General features: G+C 37.9%; 1 protein-coding gene across 50 annotated transcripts in view; it reads right to left on the bottom strand.

Annotated features, from left to right (window-relative positions):
- Window positions 1-23,525, bottom strand: part of ADGRL3 (adhesion G protein-coupled receptor L3) — an 812,688-nt gene that overhangs the window by 235,086 nt on the left and 554,077 nt on the right. For all 50 annotated transcript variants that reach the window (XM_084972370.1, XM_084972365.1, XM_084972348.1 and 47 more), the window contains one exon: window positions 4,877-4,957. In XM_084972370.1, the coding sequence (XP_084828496.1) occupies window positions 4,877-4,957 (81 nt within the window). The remainder of the gene's footprint in view (window positions 1-4,876; window positions 4,958-23,525) is intronic.

Here is a 23,525-nt window from a genome sequence, read left to right as displayed (position 1 = left end):
GAAAAAGGTAAAAAGCTAAAATGGTTGGCTCATGTTGGTTTTCAGGTAGTTCAAAGGATGTTGCTAAATATCTCACAAAAGTTATTGGAACTAGAATTCCAAATTACTTAAAGAACCTAATTTATCTTATTGTCTAATTACACATGACAGATTATCTTTCTATATATACAGATATGGGTATATGTATAGGCCATTTATGTAATGTGACTGCATATAAACATCAAAAGTATGCAGTATAATTAAAAACAGTAGGAGTTCCCGTGTGGGGCAGCAGAAGTGAATCCAACTACGAACCATGATGTTGCAGGTTCGATCCCTGGCCTCGCTCAGTGGGTTAAGGATCTGGCATTGCTGTGAGCTGTGGTGTAGGTCACAGACACGGCTCAGATCTGGCATTGCTATAGCTGTGGCATAGGCTGGCAGCAACAGCTCCGATTAGACCCCTAGCCTGGGAACCTCCATATGCTGTAGGTGCGGCCCTAAAATGACAAAAAAGACAAAAATAAAGAAATAAATAAAAACAGTAAATGAAGATGAGGGGTGATGGTTAAAAGTTCAAAGGAAATAATTTGTGCTTCCAAAGCAATGATACTGCCAACTCTGTATCATTTCCAATACTTGCTTTTAGATGAAATATTTGACAGTTTTAAGGGGGGGGTGTGAGCACAAGATCTTTTGCAATGTTTTTTTGGTGATTTATACAAAACTTTTTATTTACCTGATTAAAGGTTCTTTTTCTTTTTTGAAAATTGCAGGACTGTGGCACATGAGCTAATGAGTATAACTGCAATTGTATTAATCACAGAGCAGTTTAGGAAGGTCTCTGCATCAGTGCAGAGAACAATGTGAGAACTAAAAGTTATCAAGACAATCATTCTAAGGTAGAGAGCACAATTTGAGGTAGATGTCACTGTGGGAGTCTACTAACTCATTCTTCACCAGGTCAACACCATCAGTGCTTTTATTAAGATGATGTCAGTTTTAAGTGAAGTTCTTTTATTAAGAGACCTGTCTACCTGCCTACTAACACTTTGGGGTCCGTTGTACATCAAGTATTTATCAGGACGTTGACACTATTTCACTTAATCATCCTTATAAACTTGCTATGGTGGCATTATTACCCTTGTCTTGCTGATGACGGACAGAAGCTAAGGTTTTACACGTCAGCCAGGCTCCAAAGCCCAATTTCTTCCAATATGTCACAGCAGCCAGTCCCCTGGACAGAGCAACAGCCGCATTTTATCTGGGGCCTGCCAGATGCCAGATTCTACTCTATACTACCCCAATCCTCACAAAGACACCATGGAATTCTTACGTCTTACCTTCTGTGTAGTGGTTGAGGAAACTAAAGATAAGAAAGGTTTAGAATTCCCAAGTTTAAGTTTATTGGTTCTAAATCCCTTCATTTTATCATTCAACTTTTGTCTTAATTCATTCTGAATTCATTTTACTCTTTTTTCCCCCCTTTGGCTGCACCTGTAGCATATGCAAGTTCCCGGGCCAGGAACTGAGCCCATGCCACAGCAGTGACCCAAGCTGCTGCTGTGACAATGTCAGATCTTTAACCCACTGTGCCACAAGAGAACCCTTACACTGATTTTACTCCCTAGCTGTTTAGCTATAGTACATTGAAATGTCCCAAATTCATCTTCTTGTATCCATGGTCCTTGGATTGTGGTTCCTCCATCAAGAGATGGAGTCTATTTCTTAATGCTGAAATGGGCCATGTGACTGGCTTTGGCCAATGGGACATAGCAAATATGACACAAGCAGAGTCTTGAACAAACCTGAACTTTGGGTCTTTCTATTTATTGCTGGGAACCCTGTCACAATGGAAATAAGCCAATGCCAGGCTGCAGGCAGATGACAGCCACATGGCCATAACCCCTGATGACCTTAAGGGGACTACCAAACATGCCAGTGAGTTTCCTCCCCTGAAAAGCCAACCAGTCTGCTAACTACTACATATCCAGCCTCAGTCAAATCAACATGCATGCGAGTCAACCAACTCTGAGAATAACAAAAAATTGTTTCTTCTTTTACACCACTAACTTTTGGAGTAGACTATTACCCTATCCTACCCATGATCTTACAGTACTTTCCCCAAATCATACCAGGGTCATGTCAGAAGAACTGAAAAATAAAGTCACTAACTTGCACAAATAGGCCTCCATCATTGGGAGGAACAACATTCTACTAAGAATTAACATGCCTAAAATAAGGCATTCAAAGCAATGAAGTCCTGCTATATAGCATAGGGAACTATATCCAGTCACTTGCGATGCAACATGAGGGAAGATATTATGAGAAAAAGAATGTATATATATGTATATTTGGGTCACTTTGCTGTACAGCAGAAACTGACAGAACATTGTAAATCTACTATAATAAACAAATTTAAAAAATAAGGTATCCATTTAACATTCATCTATTCCTCATGATGAGAAATTATGTCATAAGCAGCCAAGCAGTTAATCAGTTTAGAAACCGTAGAGGCATCTCTGCTCTTTTCCCTGTTATCTATTCCATCAATGCCATGTCTCTTGGAGATATTTCTCAGACTCCGCCACTGTTGAAAACACACCCCATGATTACTAAAGCAGCTTCCGTCTGCCAGTCTCTCATCATGTACAAGGACTTCAGAGATATTTTTCTCACATCAAGAACTGATAATGTGGGGGTTCCTGTTGTGACACAGAGGAAACAAATCCAACTAATATCCATGAGGATGCGGGTTTGATCCCCGCCCTCACTCAGTGGGTTAAGGATCCAGCATTGCCATGAGCTGTGGTGTAGGTTGCAGACACAGCTCAGATCTGGATTGCTGTGGCTGTGGTGTAGGCTGGCAGCTGTAGCTCTGATTCCACCCTTAGCCTGGGAACTTCCATGTGCCACAGGTGCCTTAAAAGCAAAAACAAACGAACAGAAAACTGATAATGTTATGATGTAACACCCCACTAACTTAAGAAAATATTTTAAAAATTAACAATAGTTGATTTTCCCCCTCCCCCAGGAAAAAATAGAAACTCTTTGGCATGTTATACAGAACCCTTCAAGATCTGCCCACTGCATCCTTCCAGTCTAAAACTACTCCCATTTTACTGTGTACCCTGCACATTTCCATAAAATATCACAACTTGCGCACAATCCATAATTTCTTTCCTTATGCTTCCTCTTTGTTCGATTCCCTTAATTTCCCTGCTCCATGTTCCTCTTGAAAAATGAACATGCATCCTTCACAATCCAGGTTGTCATTTTCATTTTCAGTCGCTTAGACAGAAAGCATTGCGAGTTCCTATTATATGCCAATCACAGACCAACCGCTGGAGGAGAAGTAACAATTATGACGCTCTTTGCCCTCAAGGACCTTACACAAGGAAAGGGAAATAGTCACGCTGAAAAATCAAATGCAGTGTTTTAGGTGTAATAACTGAGGCAAGCACAGGGGATATTTGGAGGACAAACACATATACTTAGCTCCTGTGTAGTACACAGTCAGGAAGGCTTAACAGAGAAACTGATGACAAAGTATTCAAACATTGGTAGAAACTTATTGCGTAGAAAAGAAAAGAGTCTCCTGACAGGGGAAACAGCATGCATAGGAGACACATCGTAAAAGTCAGATCTAATGAACTTTATGGTATACTATTGAGGTATAGAAGAATATACTGCATTACTTTAAATGGAAAAATTAATCTTGTGATATTTGGTAATTATAAAATAAAAATTTTTGTCTATTATTATCTTGGTATGAATATTCCAAAATATTCAAAATTATTAATAATTTTTTTTTTATTTTCCCACTGTACAGCAAGGGGGTCAGGTTATCCTTACGTGTATACATTACAATTACAGTTTTTCCCCCACCCTTTCTTCTGTTGCAACATGAGTATCTAGACATAGTTCTCAATGCTATTCAGCAGGAATAATTTTTTAAAAGTAGAAAAACTCTGTATTCAGATTGTGAGATGTTCTGTGTCCTCATGATAACAGTTGGGCTTGTTACTGCTGAGCCACAAGAGGAACTTCTGTGAGATGTGACTTTTAACTTCTATTTTTTATGATTAGTTATTTTTAAAAATCTTTTAAACAGATGGCATCAATTTAAATACCTACTTTTAATTTATACATTTTAAAACTAAATTATCATATTAATACTATAATGACTTTTAAAAATAATGATAAATTATAAAACATCACTTTGCAAGGAAATAAACCTGTCACTATGATTTAGATCATCCTAATTTATTTTTAAAAAAAAGACGGTAAAAGAAAAAAGTTTCAGCAAAAAAAAAAAAAAAAAATCATAAATTATCTGATAATCTCTAAATCTAGGCTGGTTTTCAACTAGTCTTCCACCACGGATCCCCCTTTCTTATTTTGGTTTACAAACATTTTTCCAGAAAATATTTCATAGTTTAGTTTATAAGACTTACTCTTGGAGTTCCCGTCGTGGCGCAGTGGTTAACGAATACGACTAGGAACCATGAGGTTGCGGGTTCGATCCCTGCCCTTGCTCAGTGGGTTAACGATCCGGCGTTGCCGTGAGCTGTGGTGTGGGTTGCAGACGCGGCTCGGATCCCGCGTTGCTGTGGCTCTGGCATAGGCCGGTGGCTACAGCTCCGATTCAACCCCTAGCCTGGGAACCTCCATATGCCGTGGGAGTGGCCCAAGAAATAGCAACAACAACAAAAAGACAAAAAAAAAAAAAAAAAAAAAAAAGACTTACTCTTTCTATTACCTTATTTTTTATATACCATTTTCCTTTATAACCATCTTTAATAATTATCTTCATCAGAGAATGAATACAGTTTCCTTTTATTTAAATACAAAAAAAAAAAAGAAAAAAGAAATAAAAAAGAAAGCAATGACTCACCTCTAACCGGGGGTCGTTCTAGCTCAGAGTCAAGGTGAATTGGTGGAGAGATGTATGAAACCTGTCCATGATGTGCCTGTCCTGTGGACACAAAAGTAAATAAGAAGACATTGTAATTTTTCCTTTTTTTTTTCATTTTTATCAAAATCACTCACATCTCTCTCCACACTGAATTAAGACCATTACAGAGTGCAGACATCTATCCAAGCACACAGTCATTATATGTCCTCCAAACATCATCCAACTAGATCAGTCCTTCTTAAGCAATTTAGTTTTGTTGCTATTAAATCACAATTTACTGTCCAGTATGACACTTGAAAAAATACAATAAAAATTCTTGATGGGAAACATGAAATGCAAAAAACTGAAAACAGACAAACCCAAGTCCCCATTTTTCACCATTAAATAGACATTAAGAACTGTATCAATTTGGTTTAAGTGTTTCTAAACACCTACTCTCACTTTCTACACTTATTTCATTGAAGATCAGTAAAACGCAATCTGTAGACTGGCATCCATATCAGACAACACTTTGAATAGCACTTTTTTAGATAGCTTTATAACCCTAATTAATTTATATTTTATTATGATTTACTTTTTAATTTTTTAACTTATTATTTGAGTAGAAAACTACTTCTATTTGCTTACCATATCTGATGAAAAAATAAAAACTAAACACAATCTAAAAAGCAGGTGAGGGGTTCATTCCTTATTCCCTGCTGAGCATTCCGCCAGCTCACATACATGTTTGTAATACACTTTCTGTCTTATGAGTTCAAGTGCTAAAATTGATTTCAGGGCCAAGATGCTGAAGGGATGAAAAAAACAAAACAAAACTGCTAGCTTAGAAACAAAATAATTTTATAATGCTCAAAGTAGCTATAGTTTGTATACCAATGACCCTGTAAGCAATTAAGATTTTTAGGCAAGAAAGCCTAATTACAGAGTTCAATTTCTAAAGCTACTTTATATACAAAAGGTTTGGTTACAAGTAGAGAACCTACCACTTTCTTTCTACAATGAGGCTATGCAGTTATATTTGATGCATTTACTACAGCAATTTACAGGGTTGTTAATCTCTTTTCCTAAACAAGGAAAGTTAATGATACATAGATTATGATAACAGTTAGAGTAACCTTCCCGTTTCAAGTAATATTCGACTTGTAATAAACTCTGCTGATTCCTCTTATGAGGCACATTTCAAATAATTAATATGGCTCCCTGTTGATAGTAGCTGCTGTTGCTCCCAGCATTTTTCTAGCACACAGCAGACACAGTGGAGAGGCTCTAATATGCAAAGCCCCTCATAATGGTAACTAAGAATATTGTGCATTCACTGGCCATGTTTCAGTGGAATACTAAGAGCTCTATTATAAAAGAAATGACAGTTATCGTGCACTGTTAGCAGTCCATGTGTATTACGGCATATTAAAACTCCAGATTATCTTAGATATAAAAACACCTGATGTTTACCTATGTCACCCACTTGGTTGCAGAAACATTTTTAAGGTCCTGTGTCATTACAAATGAATTGGTTTAAAACTTTAGCAATCACATATATGAAAATCAGAACCTTTCACTTTATATAGGTTCAAAATAACCTCAGCATATAAAATAATATTGATTTCATGTCTCATCAAGAAATATGGCTTTTACCTACATATAGTAATAACTACCACGAGTTCATATATAGATCATTTCCATTTGCACAACCAATATCACTATAAGAATTTAAAGGTAGGTACTATATTAGTAGACAACTATTTTTAAATCAAAGCTACAAGCAGAGGAGATTAAGTAACTAACTTCAGCTGGTAAATAGCAAGGCCAGTAGTGCTTTGATTCCAAATCTGAAGCATTTTCATCTATATCACCACATTTTTTCTCAAAGAAGGTATACTAAACCTAGAAATAATGTGTATAGATTTTAGTGATTAAACTCTGACAAGTAACTGCTTTTGGAACTGTTACCTCTATATTCAGAATGAAGTCCACAGTCCCTTTAAATGCCACGTTTGTCCCTATTCTCGAGATAAGCATGTGATTTCAAGAGCGCTCACAAGGGATGCTATAGGCAGCACACAATCACATGCGTAGATCCCAAGGGGAACGGAGATAGCAAAGAGCAGATCCACGGGATGGGGACTATTGGCTGTCAAATCCTGAACTTGGTTTGCTGTAATTTCCATTCTCTGTCCAAGCAGAAATCTAGCAAGTTGCAGAATGTGGTGTAGCAAGGAAAGTCACAGTAGTAGGAACTGACTGGGATGCTAAGCCTTAGAGAAAGGTGAGAAATATAGTAATGGATTTCAACTTGGTGACTGAAATTTGTGACCTACAGAACAAAAGCTAGAAATTAGGTAGGGTGGTGTTGATTACATTAATCAAATTCTTAAAAAAAGATTTCTGCCACACTTTGGTCAGTGGTGTTCACACACTTATCTATACAAGAACACATAAAAGGTAATAAAACCTACTCTAATAGGTGATGCTTCTAATTAGGGGTAACTCATAGATAACAGTTCTCAGGGTGGAAATCACTCTTCATCAGGGAGGACATATGGGAAAATGAGAAGGGGGCTGTGCATAGTCTGAAAAAAAAAAAATCAGTGTCTTTCAAAGCCCCACTCCCTAAGAATTACTAAACAAGGAGCTCAGTCAAGATGGTGCAGTAAGAAGACTCTGAGTTCACCTCCTCCCCCAGGTACACCAATACTCAGGTACACCAATATTACTTCTATTTACAGAGCAACTATTGATAGCACAGACTGGAACCTGACAGTAAAGCTACTACAGCTAATGACATAAAGAAGGAACCACAACAAGTCAGGGAGGAGGGGTGGAGTCCTGGAAGAATCAAGACCCATAAATCCAGGGGGGGGTCACCCACAAGGAGGAGGATAATTACAGCTGCAGAGGTTCTCCTCAAAGAGTGAAGAGTCTGAGCCCTACACTGTGCTCCCCAGCCTGGAAACCCTGCACTAAGACAAACTCTCAGAGCATTTAGCTTTGAAGGCCAATGGGGCTTACTGCCAGAAGAGGCAGAGGGCTGTAGGAAACACAGACTCTACTCTTAAAGTTGCACACAAAATCTCACATACTGAGACCCAGGGCAGAAGTGGTAATCTGAAAGGAGTCTGGGTCAGACCCACCAGTTGATCTTGGAGAGCTTCCAGAGGCAGCAGGCAGCAACTCTAGAGATATAGACCCCAGTGGCAGTCATGCACCAGATCTAGGACACTCAGGTTCCTGCAGCCAGAGACCCTAGGCCTCAGCTCTGCCTATCAGCAGGCAGCAGCCCCAGGAGCCAACCAATCCACCAGCATACCAGCACCAGGCCTAGGACAACTTGGGATCTGGTCCTTCCTACCAGCACACCAACATTGGGATACCTTGGACCCCTCAGCCAGTGGCTCCAGATTCAACCCCACCCACCAATGGGCTGACATCAGGTGTGGGATATCCAATAACGCTCATCCGGTAAGGTCAGGAACTGGCCCATCTACCAGCAGACCAACTCTAGATCCAGGAACCCCAGATCCCAACCTATCCACCTTGGACCTGGCTTCTACCCACCAGTGGATCAATATTAGCCCTGGGACCCCCTGGGGTTCTTCATCCAGCCATCTCATGACCCAGCTCCACTAATTAGCAGCTGGCAGTCTCCACACAAGGCAGAGTTGGCCACCAAATGAACCAGGGACCAACCACACCTACTGAGCCCCACAAGTCAGCCCTCCACATCAGAAGAACCTACTCAGCATATAGAGGAGCATGTCATACTATATAGTTCTGATGACCAGAGGAACGTATTCTATTGAGATACATCAAATGTCTTCTACAAAAGGCCACTTCTTCAAGGTCAGAAAATATAATCAATCTCACCAATACATAGAAATAAAAACAGCAAATTGGGGAGTTCCTGCTGGGGTGCAGTGGGTTAAGAATTCAACTGCAATGGCTTGAGTCAACAGATTAAATGATATAGAAGAACAGATCATGAGCTGGAAGTCACAGTGATGGAAATCAACAAAGCTGGACAGAAAAAAGAACAGAAAGAAATGAGGACAGTTTAAGAGACCTGTCTACTACATTAGTACATCAAGTGTACTAATATCTTCATCATGGAGATTCAGAAGAAGAGAGAGAAAGAGACAAAACTTATATTTGAAAATATAATAGCTGAAAACTTCCCTAACCTGGGAAAGGAAGCAGAAGGAAACGTCGGTAACCTGGGAAAGAAAAGGTACAAAAAGCACAGAGACTCCTAAACAGGATCAACTGAAAAAGGATCACATCAAGACACACTGTAATTAAAATGACAGAAATAAAAAATAGAGAATATTAAGAATTAAGGTAAAATAGTTTCTTAAGGAAAAATAATTGTAATAATAATGAATTCATTAAAACCATAAATAGGAGTTCCCATTGTGGCTCAGTGGTTAATGAATCCGACTAGGAATCATGAGGTTGCAGGTTTGATCCCTGGTCCTGCTCAGTAGGTTAAGGATCCGGCGTTGCCATGAGCTGTGGTGTAGGTTGCAGACGCAGCTTGGGTCCCGCATTGTTGTGGCTGTGGCATAGGGCAGCGGCTACAGCTCTCATTCGACCCCTAGCCTGGGAACCTCCATATGCTGTGGAAGTGGCCCAAGAAATGGCAAAAACAAACAAACAAACAAATAAATAAATAAATAATTTCATAAAAATCTCCCTTAGACTTTATGGTGAATAATAATCAAACAAAAATTTTGATTAGCCCAAAAGAGTGTAGGGAGGTAAAAAGCATGAGAAACCCATGTTTTTAAAGATCTGACATATTTTTGTCCATGACTGTCTTATACTAGTCTTGCCTGGTCCTTGTAACCACAGCTTTGTATAACTAAATATGCGATGTGTTGCTTTTATCTTTGTCCTTACTTTCCAAATTAAAAAGATATAAATCTGCTTATTTTTCTTTCTGAATTTCATTGCTTTTTTTCTAAATTTTAAAGCAAAACACTCATATTGAAATTTTATTAGAATTATATTAATTCTATAAATTAACTTGGAAAATAAATATTTTAAATAGTTTATCTTCATATATATTATGAATTGCCTTTTGTTTTTTTTCTTCATATATATTAATGGATTGCTTTTTGTTTTAATCACTTTTTGTGTGTGTGTGGGCTTGAGTGTGTGTGTGTGTGTTTTAGGGCCGCACCTGCAGCATATAAAGGTTCCGAGGCTAGGGGTCCAATTGGAGCTATAGCTACTGGCCTACGCCAGAACCACAGCAACAAGGGATCCGAGCTGCATCTGCAACCTACACCACAGCTCATGGCAACACCTGATCCTTAACCCACTGAGCGAGGCCAGGGATCAAACCTGCATCCTCATGGATGTTAGTCAGGTTCGTTAACTGCTGAGCCACGACTGGAACTACTAATCACTTTTTAATAAACAGAAATAAATTATTTTTGAAGTTTTCCTTATTTCAGTTATAGGAATATTGCACTGTTTAAGTGTTCTATTTTGCGCATTTTTGAATAAAATTTCTAAATTTTCTTGATAATTTTCATTATAAATTTTTTGATCATTACTGTTATAATTGTGTTATTGACTCTAACTTCCTAGCTCCTTAGAGACAGATAATAGTATTTTGGTTATGTTCTGTGATCTTTGTTTCTTGTAAGAAATGTATGGCCAGGTTGAAGTTCTGGTCATGGCTCAGTGGTTAACAAATCCAACTAGGAACCATGAGGTTGAGGGTTCGATCCCTGGCCTCGCTCAGTGGGTTAATGATCTGGCGTTGCTGTGAGCTGTGGTGTAGGTCACAGATGTAGCTCGGTTCCCAAGTTGCTGTGGCTCCGGCGTAGGCCAGCAGCAACAGCTCTGATTCGACCCCTACCCTGTGAACCTCCATATGCTGAGGGTGTAGCCCTAAAAAGAAAAAAATGAAATATATTCCCAGGTTAATATTCATCTATATACTCTTGTATTTAATTGTTTTGTGCTGCAGAATTTAAATTTTAAATATTGGATTTATCAGATATGCATTTTAGGTTGCTGCTCTTCCTCTGTCATTGGAGCGTCAAGTCCCTACAAAGTACCTACAAAGGATGAGCATTGATTAGTGATAGATTTAATAAAATAATTACAAAGAATTAAAAAAGAGGAGAAAAGGAAGCTTCTTGGCTTATTAGGAGTTTAGAAGAATAATAATGACAGCAGAGAAAATGGGTGAGTGGTTTATGAACTAGATTTTACTCAATTTTTAACCTAGGTAAAACATACATTTCTATGAAGATGTCATATGTCTGCTTTTGTAGATGTACACATATGGACATACATATTTGTAAATACGGGTACATATATATGAAATGTCTATATGATATATAATTTACATGTCATCATAACATTGATTTATATATCAATGTTTTTAGGGTATTTACAGGTTTGTGCAACCACCAGCACAATGGATTTGAGACCATTTTCATCACCGCAAAAAGAAATCTGAAGCCTATTGGCAGCCACTCCCTATTCCCTGGGAAATCATTTCTACTTTTTGACAATTATGAAAAATTCTGCCATGAATCTTCATGTACAAGTTTTTGTGCAGATAGATGTTGTGTTTTTCTTGAATATATTTGCCTAGAACTGGAATTGCTGGGTCTTAGAGTAAACACTATATGGAAACTTTTGAGGAAATGTTAGCCTGATTTCCAATGAAGCTGCACCACTTTACTTTCATTAGGAGTGTATGAGGGTTCCAGTATCATAGAGATGTTTTTCAAGACTTTTTGCTTCTTTGCTTGTTTGTACATTTTAAGGTGATAGTGTAGTTAAGTCTGACTTGAGGAGATCTTACAATAATATTAAGACAATTGTGAAATCTGGGAAGAATATGATCTCCCTAAGTAAACACAGAAAGATAAAGGTTTGGTTCAGAAATTATACAGTTTATCAACCCTGAGATAGTAGAAAGAAAAAGAAAAAGCAGCACACATTCTGAAATGAAATTGTGTGAACGATCCAGTGTTAGGTATGCCAAAGATATAGTAATTTTAAGGGTGCTGGTGAGTAGAACCTACAGCACTATCACGAAAAACCTAAAGGCCATTATGGATTTTGGAAAAGCCATTATTTTTCTATCTTCAATCTCTTTTCTAACTTTCATTTAATTTCTGTTTCATTGAGGAGTCCTGTGCAATATCTACGAAAGTTGAAAAGATGTGACCAGCACTAGGTACAGGAAAAGGCTTTTCCTTTCCCCCTTCTCTTTTTAGTCTCAATTCTTTACTTTGCACATCAGAGCACTGAAATACATTTTTAGAACCACAGAATTCAGAGGGAGAAAGACAGTTGATGGCTTATAGTCCCAAGCCCACATTTTAGAATAAGGAAACTGACATCTTGAGAAATTGGTGACTTTCAAAAGTCACATCAAGGTGGTGGCTGTCAGGAGTGATGTCAGCAGACAGTAAGAAAGGAGACGCAGCTAGCCTGCAGAAAACTGCCCTGAACTCTCTCCATCTGAAGTCTTACCTAGCAAGCCATTATTTTCAAGGTGTGTAGAACATGACTACCAGATGTGTTCAGACATTAAAAGGGTTGACAACTATTTATTTACAAAATATATACTTCTTTTCCATTAGGCTGTGTCTATAAACTAAAGGCAGTTTAGCATAAAAGGTAAGAAAATGCCCAGGAAACAGAGCTGCCTGTGTTGATATTCAGACCCTGCCACATTTGAGCCGTAGAATTACTAGCCATATAAGTTATTATCCAGCAACTATCAAGCTGTTTAACTTTTATGTGCCTCAATTTCCTCATTTGTATAATGGGAATTATCTTAGCACTGACCTCTTAGGGGTGTTCTAAAGATTAAATGAAATTATACTTATGCAGTAATTAGAACAGTGCCTGGTACATAACAAAGAACTTAGAAATTTTAGCTGTTATTATTATACATTCATGCTTTCATTCATTAATTCATCAACTAATATTACTTCAGTGCCTAATATGTGACAGGTGCCTTTTTAGGTGGTTGGCATACATTACATAATAAAATAAATGATAATTCACACTCTTACATAGGACAAGGAAGACAGTGAGCAAATAATACAATACACACATCAATAATATGTGTGTGAGATGCTGAGGGCAATGGAAACAAATTAGAACAGGCTAAAGGGGACCTGAAGGTGAGGGGCGGGTTGCAATTTTAAATTGAGTGATCAGGAAAGGCCTAATTTAATTTCCATAAAAGCATCTAAGGAGTTCAAGAGAAGGCAAGAAATAATATTTGACTTTTATAGGAAACTATATAAAGATAAAAGTATAGATTAGAGCTCAAATACTAACAATAAAGAATAAAAGAATGAAATGTGACGGCATCAGACAATTTTGCCTAACACATTTATTTCAAATTGTACACATATTCCTAGACACATTAATAATGTCACCAATGACCCATGAGTCGAAGAAGACATAAATGAAATACGGTGATATGTAATTGGGAAAGCAGACACAACTTTGTTCCTAAAGTTAAAAGATATTTTACTATCATGGAGTCCCCATTGGTTTCTCCAGTTATACCATCTTTCAACTCATATTTTCCTAATTTTTGATACAGTGCTGTAAACAAGTTTAATAGTTTATGGCCCTCTAGGCAGACTTTAAGCCTTCGTTTTGTTTGTTTGCTTTAAATTTTCAACATTTGATCTTGATTGTGTCCTCTAGAGATAGGACATTTCTCCCACCTGACAAACAGTAAAATGATCTCACATCTTTGCTCATGGGGTTTTTAATGATATTATCATTTTCCTTTTACAAGCTTTAGGAGTGAATGATAGCAAGGAACATCTTTGCATCTCCCTGCCCTACTATAATGATGACTCCATGTGGAATGTGGAACCCTACATTAAACCATATTTAAGAAGAACAGACGGAATTTTACGAAGTTTTTCTAATATTCTGAAGGTAGCTAAGCCTCCTTGGGGGAAAAAAAAAGTTTAATTCTTTGTAGAAAATAATCTCAGCTACTGATTAAAAAAAAAAAAAAGTACCAGAGGTCAATGAGTCGTTTGTGCTAATGGAAAATTGGGCGTGCATAGCATTACAACAACTTGCTTTTTTGTCTTTTAATCCCAGTCTGACTATAACCATCTGGCAATTAAAAAATCAGTTTTCAGGTGAAGATATAAACACCAATCAAAATCAATCATCAAAGAGAAGAGTTATAAAGTTGGTAATTTAATATCTGTCTTTTTCAGTCTGGCTTCCCCCTCCCTCTTCATCTTCTAACTCATACTTATTTTCAGTGACTTTAGTAAAATACAAGGGAACAGTGAAACAACTACATGCTTGACTTATTGAGGATATGAAGACATTGATGGAAGCACAAAGGCCACTGATGGGCTTCTCCCCAGTGGATATTACTTGCTACATAGAAAACAGATGGGGTAATGTGAAGCAAAGGTGTGTGTGTGTGTGTGTGTGTGTGTGTGTGTGTGTGTGTTTCATCCAGCACATATTTCTTTAGTACTCGCTCCTACTCTGTGGCCAGTATTAATAATACCCTAGGAACAAGGTAATACAATGTTCCAGCAGTGAGGGAGTCCAGCCTAGATGCAGAGTTAAGTGATTATAGTGAATTAAGTTATGTACCTTGATGGAGGTGAGAGAACAGCATCTACCTAAGTGAACTGAGGGAAGAACACACCTGGAGAAAGAATGGGGGAACAGCAGGTGCTGAGAGACTGAGGCAGGCGAGGGGCCTCGGGAGGAGCACTATGGGGGAGATGGGGACAGATCGGACCTGTGAGCAGAATGGGGGACAGGAAACAACCAAGGAGGGTGGGCTGAAAGGATGATTAAAAATATTTTTTAAAAAGCCAAAATATACAAAAAAGGAAAGAATAAAGAATACACGTGAAGGGGAGCAGAATAAGTCACACCAAAACACTCCACCTTGGCCTAGCCATTATTTTAAAGTTTACAGGAGAAAGATCTGGTGCAGGAGGAACACTGAGAGCCTCCTTTGTCCTCCTCCGGGAAGGAGGAAGTAAATTTCCGCAGGAAAGGTGTCCTCTGCACCAGGATGGTGGAGGGAACTCAGGGCTGAGAAGCTGCATAAACGAGCCTTGTTTCCTCTTCACTAACTTACTAGCCCAAAGCCTTGTCTTAAGATCCTTCGCAAATGTACTGTTACTCTGTTTAAAGGTATGAAAAGCTTCCTGTTTTGGTCCTTTCTCTAGGACACATTTTTATGGATCTCCAGTTCATACAAAATCAATTCTGTTTTTCTCCTGTTAATCTTTCTTAGGCTAACTCAATTATCAGACCAACCAAAGAACCTAGAAGGGAAGGGAAAAGTTTTCTCTATACATGTCTATCCTTCAGCTTCAACTCAGGGCTTTATTGTTTAATATTTCTCCTCACACCTCTTGGCCCATCCTAGAATAAGGAATTGAGAAAATCTCAAACATCATACAATTTCATCTGTGAATTATTTGAGTATGTGTCTATTAAAATGTGGGTTCTTTAAAAATAACCACAATACTAACATGACACCTAGAAATTAAGAAGATACATTGTAAAATGGATTTAATGTAACTTTCAATGAAGCAATTGGCAGGAAGAAATCAGCCAGTCTAAAAGAAAGGATACATTTCAGCCTGCAAAGCATCACACTGGTCCTAGGGTTAAAAGTGTATTGGACTGAGGAATATTTTATATTAACGATGGATTTCAGGTGCTCACAGACATAGAGGGGGAGGTATTTTATAAAACCATACAAATGCTTTCCTTTCTTTCACAAGCATGAAAAATAGACTTAGTTAAAATGACAAACACCGAATTTTGGAAGCATCATTTCAAAATTATTCCTTGGAGTCTCAAAAACCTATTGCAGCAAGCATTACAAAAATAAACCAGAAAAAGAATAGAAAAAGTAAAAGTAATCAGAGCATTCATCTTCCCTGAATTTCTAGTTTTTATAATCCTTCAAAAATAAATAGGCATGCAACAAAGAGGTATGAACACATTAGAAAACTGAAGATCATATTAATAAAAATGGTTATTTTCTAAGAGTCTAATACTAAGAAACTTCCATGTGACGTAAATATTGCTTCCCTTTTTAAGATGCAGGAACTATGGCTTTATAAGGTTAAGCACATTTTCAAAGGTTACACAACAGTGTGTGTGGGAATCGGGTTTCAGGTCCAGAGACCATATTCTTACACAGCTTACTGCCCCCACATCCCATAAATATACCCATGGGGGTGGAGAGAGGCAAATCATCTAAATTTTGGAAACATTAGAAAATTTTAGTTCTCCTTTTCCAGGCTAACCTAAAACTAAGTGTTTATGTTACTAAAAGACTAAATCACAGAACAGTTAAGATTCTAAAATTACTTCTCTCAAACAATGAGCAAAACATTATGTTCTACTTAACAATAGGTTAACTATATTAGCTTTCCCTGGCTTTTTTTTTTTTTTTTTTAATTTTAATGGAGGCCTTAAAAATGGTAGGGTTGAGGAATGCAAATCTCCCTGAATCACTGTGATTTTTTTTCTAAAAGCTGGAAAAAAGAAAGAAGGCCTCTGAAGCAGTCCTCGCTCCCCCCGCCCACCCTCCCCACACGAACCTCTTCTATGGTCTATCACCACTGTGCTGAACCCATGTTTTGCTTACAGTAGAATAAGAAGAAAACATTTTACATTCAAAGTAGGTAAGATTCAGACCTATTCTACTGAAGGTTTCCATGCTCAGGTGGGGAGCTGTGAAAAGCTAGGTTAGAAAACAACACAGGCAAACCTAATGAGCGGGACCGTGATGCTAGCAATGAGCAGGACCGTAATGAACACAGAGGCCAATAACTTCAGTTCGTCCATTAGCTCAGGACAAACAAGAGGCTGTGCCTAAGCCTCCTTCTCTTCCACAGCAATTCTGATATAGGAACTGAAGTCACCTCAGATATTTGGCTTACAGCTTGTAGTAGATTGAGCCAATAGTCCTCCAAACGTGCCTACTTTTCTAATCCTCAGAATCTGTGAATATGTTGTTTTATATGGCAGAAGGGACTTCCAGATGTGACTGTGGTTTAGATGAGGAGATTATCCTTACGACAGTCATTCTTAAATGGGAGTCCGAGTGATGCAAATGTGAGAAACACCAGATAAGCCATTGCTGGCTTTGAAGATGGAAAAAGGAGACCAGTATCCAGGAACTGGGGCTGCTTCTACAACTGAAAAAGATAAAGATTCGTCCCAGAGAGTCTACATAAAGAACTTTTTCCAGCCTAGAAAACCTGTTCCGCGGTTCTGTCTTTGAGAAACGTGAGGTAATAAATTAGCATTGTTTAATCCTCAAGATCTGTGGTACTTTCTCTTGGCGGTGATAGAAAACTAAGATACAATTAATAACTGGTACTAATTTTAATACTACAAATATCCTGTTCTTATTAAATGTACTAATTATTTTAACTAATTCATGGAGGTGCTACATATTCAAGTAGGACAAGATGATAGCATCTAATCAACCTGACGACTTCCCACAGGTAAACTCTCGCCTTCAAAGGAGGCTAACCACATTTAGCAGACACTTTACATAGAATGATCCAGATATAAAACTGAGTGAGAGGAGTTCCCATGTGGCTAAGTGGTAACGAGGCCGACTAGTATCCATGAGGATGTGGGTTCGATCCCCGGCCTCACTCAGTGGACTAAGGATCCAGTGTTGCTGTGGCTGTGGTGCAGGCCAGCGGCTGCAGCTCAGATTCAACCCCTAGCCTGGGAACCTCCATATGCCCTGGGTGTAGCCCTAAAAAAGCAAAAAAAAACAAAAAACAAAAAAAACTTAGTGAGGGTTGGAAGCATAACAACTCCAGTTTCTATGTATTTTCTGCTATCCCAGGACTCACTCAAATGTCTTATTCACTGAAAGAATTCAATGAATTTCTGGTGAAAATTCACATCAATGACAAAAAAATTAAGACGAATGTCAAAATCACTCTACTTCAGGTCATAAGGAAAACAGTAAACTTCCGGGAAAATTTCTTTTATAAATGGCAATAAATTCATAGTGCAACTAATTCTATTTAATTGAGAAATGTTACAGGGGTTCCCATCATGGTACAGCGGAAAAGAATCTGACTAGGAACCATGAGGTTTCTGGTTTGATCCCTGGCCTCACTCTGTGGGTTAAGGATCCAGCATGCCGTGAGCTGTGGTGTAGGTTGCAGATATGGCTCAGATCTGGTGTTGCTGCGGCTGTGGTGCAGGCCGGCAGCTATAACTCCGATTAGACCCCTAGCCTGAGAACCTCCATATGCTGCAGATGCAGCCCTAAAAAGAGACAAAAAGATAAAAAAAAAAAAGTTACAAATTTTATAACTATAACTCAGTATGTCCATTTCTAGCAGAAAGTATTCACGAGGTTCTTGAAGAAGTCTCTGCCAAATGAAACACACAGCAATTCTCCAAATATAGACTTTAACCCAATGCATTGATGTAAAGTAGATCTTTAAAAAATACTCTTCTAATGTATTTTTATTAATTTTGTTTTCCCCTCGAAATATAATTAAGTAGGTAGAAATTATATCACTATGATAAGTTGTGAAAAAAAATGGACAAATTGGCACTGTAGTTCCATTTACTTATCTGTATTTAACAGAACTGAAAATAGTTAAGGTCATAAAGATTGAAACTATGTGTTTAGGATAACAGGTTATGGTGCTTGAAAAGAGATATTAGAATTATTTCAAAGGAGAGCTAGTAGGTGAAAATTTGCTTCTAGAACCACAACAGCAAGCAGCAAGAGGAAAAACCTAAACCAGGATCTTCACAACAAAGAGCTTTGTTCCCTGGAGTACAGAGCCAGGAAGCTGGCCTGCTGTGCTTATGTTTTTAAAGTTCTGCTTCAAAGAGTACCCTAGCATGCTAAGAAAACCATAATATGTTAAATTTTTTTGTCCCCCCTGCTGAAAGATCAGAAAGAATCTGTAATACTAATTCACAAAGAAAAATGGTAAAGCATGTTAAAGGTACCTGAAACAAAGTTCATAGGTAGAAGGAAACAAAATGCTAACATCTGGTCCTTAGTACCCCCACCCCTAAAGGAAGGGTGCAGAGTATGAAAAAGTCACAGTCTGGATTTGACTGGATAAATACTGTCGGTGGAGAAGTGTAACGACATAGGTCTCAAAGTAAAAGCTACTCATCACGTGTTACTCTCAAGAGACATCCAGCAGGCATTTTTTCCTCTGAGCTCCTGAGTCGGAAATCTTAGAGAAGAACTACCTCTGGGAGAATTAGAGTGAGAGTGAGACCTTCGGACACTAGAGTAGCAAACTAAATGTACCTCGACTTACTTTAGAGAGGAGTACAAAAATTCAAATATATTAATTGCAGATCCAGTTTCCAAAGAGGTATATGTACAATGATACAGTCAGGCAAAATAAAGAATCAGAGGAGAGATTTTCTTATGAGAAAATACATCAGGTTCATTTATGAAATCTACTGCCCTCCCCCGCTCCCCAAAAAAGAAAGAGACAGGGAGATGTGTATTTTCCTCACAATTAGGTCAGAATCTCTTTTCCCTTTTCATCAATCCAAGTGATCTGTGAGAGGCTCTCTAATGAAGAGAGCCCAGCAGGATCTGCCAGCACGTTCAGTTGGCTGACAGAGATCAATATATATCCCAAAGACCTGATTTCAGATAATCCCATATGCACAAGTACTGCATACATAGGTTTACAAAAGTGGGATCAGGGTGACTCAAGCGTTATAAGACCAGATTGACACACTGAGAAATAAAAGGATACGGATATTCTATTCTCCCAGGATGAAGACAGTGAATTTTACCACCCAATTCTTTTCAATAAATTCTAAAATATATCATTGTATAGAATGAAACTGCCTGTAGTGAAATTTTGACAACTCCCCTCTGTGTGCTAAAGTGCTGTTAGCCAAGAAATCTGAACTCTCTGAGCAAATTGTTCGTTTTTGACAGATTTATCATACTTTTATGTTTGCAGTCTTAATCAAAGGAATTCGGAAAAGTTAGAATTTAGCTTTACATTCAAAGAATAGGAAAAACTATTAGCATAATTTGGAGGTGCCAGGCATTTACATTACAGCTATCTAAAAATGAAGATTGTCATTGAAGTGAAAATATTTATAAAATATTGGCTTTTTATAGTTTGACTAAGAAAACGTGTATTTTAATAGAAATATATTTTTCATAGTTATGCCATATTATTTCATAGTTTTATGCTTTCTCTTTAAGAGAGAGATATATATTATTTTTCTATTTCTAAAAAGGTCATCCTATTTCGTTATTGCAACTTAGTGTACAATAAATTGCTCAGCTCCTATTACGTCTCAATTTTGGTGAAAATTTTGCATAGTATAGTCTTATTTTTTTCTTCAGACTTCAAGGAAACAACATTTGATAAGAGATGTTTAGTTTGCCTCAAGGGAGATTAAAGTATTAATACTTATTCATAAAGTATTTTAAGATTTATATTTGGGAAAATAAAGAAGCAGTAAGACCCTCCAAGGACATTTTTATATATAAAAAATAACACCTCTACTAATGTAAATTCAGATGATTTTTTTTGTTGCTGTTGTATAGAAATATATGTCTTATTTTCTTTGTTCAGCATCCCTGTTTCAGGATATATATATATCTCATTCAATTTTAATCCTGTTCTGAATATACTGAGTAGGGCTGATTTTCTCCAATTTTCTCTAAAATCTGAAAGATGAGTTCATCATCCAGGTTTGCTCACTCAGAGGGTTCTCTTAAATACATCAGAAGACCCTATTAGATGTCCCCTGGAACTTGCTAGTGATAATAGGGAGAAGGTATGCTACTTTGATGAGAACCTGAGCTCCATGAAAAACATAACTTTGAAGGCCAGGGATCATCTTGTTGCCATGGGGAAGAAGTACTTCCGAAACAGGAGCCAATCAGAAGCAAGGAGAGTTTAGGGACTGACTGAGATAGAACCTCCATAACAGAAATGAACATCTCCTTTCAGTTCTGAAGGAAGCCTCTCTTTTTGGAAGTTCACTTACCTGAGACATCCAACTCCTTCTTTGAGCATTAGCCAGTTTGACTTGGGTTTTTTGGTTTTTTTTAAATTTTTTTTGGTTCGTTATTTTATTATTATTATTATTTTATTTTTATTTTTTCTCTTTTTGCCTTTTCTAGGGCCACTCCTACAGCATATGGAGGTTCCCAGGCTAGGGGTCTAATTGGAGCTGTAGCTGCCAGCCTACACCAGAGCCACAGCAACGCCAGATCCAAGCCTCGTCTGCAACCTACACCACAGCTCAAGGCAACGTCAGATCCTTAACCCACTGTGCGAGGCCAGGGATGGAACCCACAACCTCATGCTTCCTAGTCAGATTCATTAACCACTGAGCCATGACGGGAGCTTCTATTATTATTTTTTTAATAGTTATTTCCCCAATACAATTTTTTTTTCTACTGTATAGCATGGTGAGCAGTTACACGTACGTGTATACATTCTTTTTTCTCACATTATCATGCTCCATAATAAGTGACTAGACATAGTTCCAAGTGCTACACAGCAGGATCTCATTGCTAATCCATTCCAAAGGCAATAAATAGTCTGCATCTATTAACCCCAAGCACCCCAACCACCCCACTCCCTCCCCCTCCCCCTTGGCAACCACAAGTCTATCCTCCAAGTCCATGATTTTCTTTTCTGTGGAAAGGGCTTTTCTTACTTTAAAACAAAAGTTTCATGTGTGTCTAGTGTATATGAGCCTGGTGTCTGGGAAGCAGAAGTATTTTCTTCCCTTAACAAGTGTACAATACAGAAGGAAGCTAAAGCACTATAGCTTTTCTTCCTTAGCCATTCCCAAAAGCTTACAAATACAGTTTCAGTTCAGTTAATGCAGCTGCATATAACTCAACTAACATATGTTAATACATCACTTTTTTTTTTTTTTTTTTTGTCTTTTTGCCATTTCTTGGGCCGCTCCCGTGGCATATGGAGATTCCCAGGCTAGGGGTTGAATCGGAGCTGTAGCCACCAGCCTTCACCACAGCCACAGCAATGCGCGATCCAAGCTGCGTCTGAGACCTACACCACAGCTCATGGCAACCCCGGATCCTTTATCCACTGAGCAAGGCCAGGGACCGAATCCACAACCTCATGGTTCCTAGTCGGATTCGTTAACCACTGTGCCATGACGGGAACTCCAATACATCATTTTTTGAATGGAGACCTAATATATGATTCTAAAATTACTCAGTATCGATGCTCCTGATGTATTTATTAATTAGCAATGAAGGGGAGAGGTCTTAGAAACTTTAGACAGCAATGTCTACAAAAAATAGAGAAACTTGCTAAATATATTGGGGAGGGAGAAGCATTAAATCGTTAAACTATTAGGAGAATATAATTTCTGGAAATTAACTCTGTCAACATCCAACATGTTTGAAGTAGCTTTATATCTTGACAATTCTTCTTAGGGATGCTGGGCATCAATCAAGATCCAACTGTGAGCTGCTTATATTGTATAGGAATATTTGACTTGTTTCTGTATCTTCCTTTAGTACAGAAGGAATAATTGATGCCTAATACCATGATAACATGAGACGTCATAACATTTTCACTTTTCTCCCCTTGTATGTCACTGCTACAGTGACTTAGAATGTGGTAGTGCAAGGTTCTACTTGTAACAAGAAGCTGTGGTTTCAATATAGAAATGATGCTTTTTGTATTTTCTTCTATTACTCAACACTTTACTTCCATGAGATGAAACATAAGATTCTATTTTTTTAAAAGCTAGAGAATGGATAGAATTCAAATCATCTCAACTCAAAGTTTATTCTATGTTATGATATACATAAACCATTGTTTGTTATTAATATTTTATATCAGGTGCTGGTACTGAACTCAATTGCCTTGATGTTCTAAATGCTTGATGCTCATAGAAATGTTACATTAAGAAAAAAACATCATGCAAACCTTCCAAAAGCCAATATTCATAGCTTTCACTTCATTGGTGGCTTTACCAAGTACTCATCACTAACCTCATTTCTAAAAATAAGCATATTTTCACATAGATTATTTGATCATGAGGTCTTACCTACAGTTGCAAACCTAGAAAAGTGATGGTAAATACTGATGGGCTGAATCATCTGTCACTAAATATCAGAGGTGACACTGTGCTAACTTCATGGGAAGTCTGAAGCCAGTGGACCTTCTTAACTATCTGTTCAATCTAATCAAGTTGCGCAGTTAACTGTGTAGGACGGCAGTCCTATGAACCTGGTAGGAAGGAGGAGATGAGTACTAGAACACAGCTGAGAAAATAAAAACTGGTCACAAAAAAGCAATTTGACTCATCTGCCATAAAGTGTACTTGTAAAGAAAGTAATAAAGTTGTTATTCCAGAATACTGTCATCACATTATCTAGACAATATTATACACAAGGAGGGACTGTTTTCATGAAAGTTCTCCTTTGAATTATGCTTCATGAACTACAGTTGGCTCTGTTATCAGGAAGGCTTTCAAGGCGCTTAGTCCAATCTAGTTGTTCACAACCCATTAAAATTTATTGCGTTATTAGAAAATCACCAACGATGCTAGAACAAGTCTCAACTTTCGTAGATTGCTTGTT

The sequence above is a fragment of the Sus scrofa genome, chromosome 8 (assembly GCF_054392235.1).
Source record: "Sus scrofa isolate SSC_HxYL_T2T_F1_AM1 chromosome 8, Sscrofa_HxYL_maternal_Yorkshire_Landrace_v2.0, whole genome shotgun sequence".
Classification (NCBI taxonomy): Eukaryota; Metazoa; Chordata; class Mammalia; order Artiodactyla; family Suidae; genus Sus; species Sus scrofa.
This window is presented reverse-complemented; position numbering and strand designations above follow the sequence as displayed.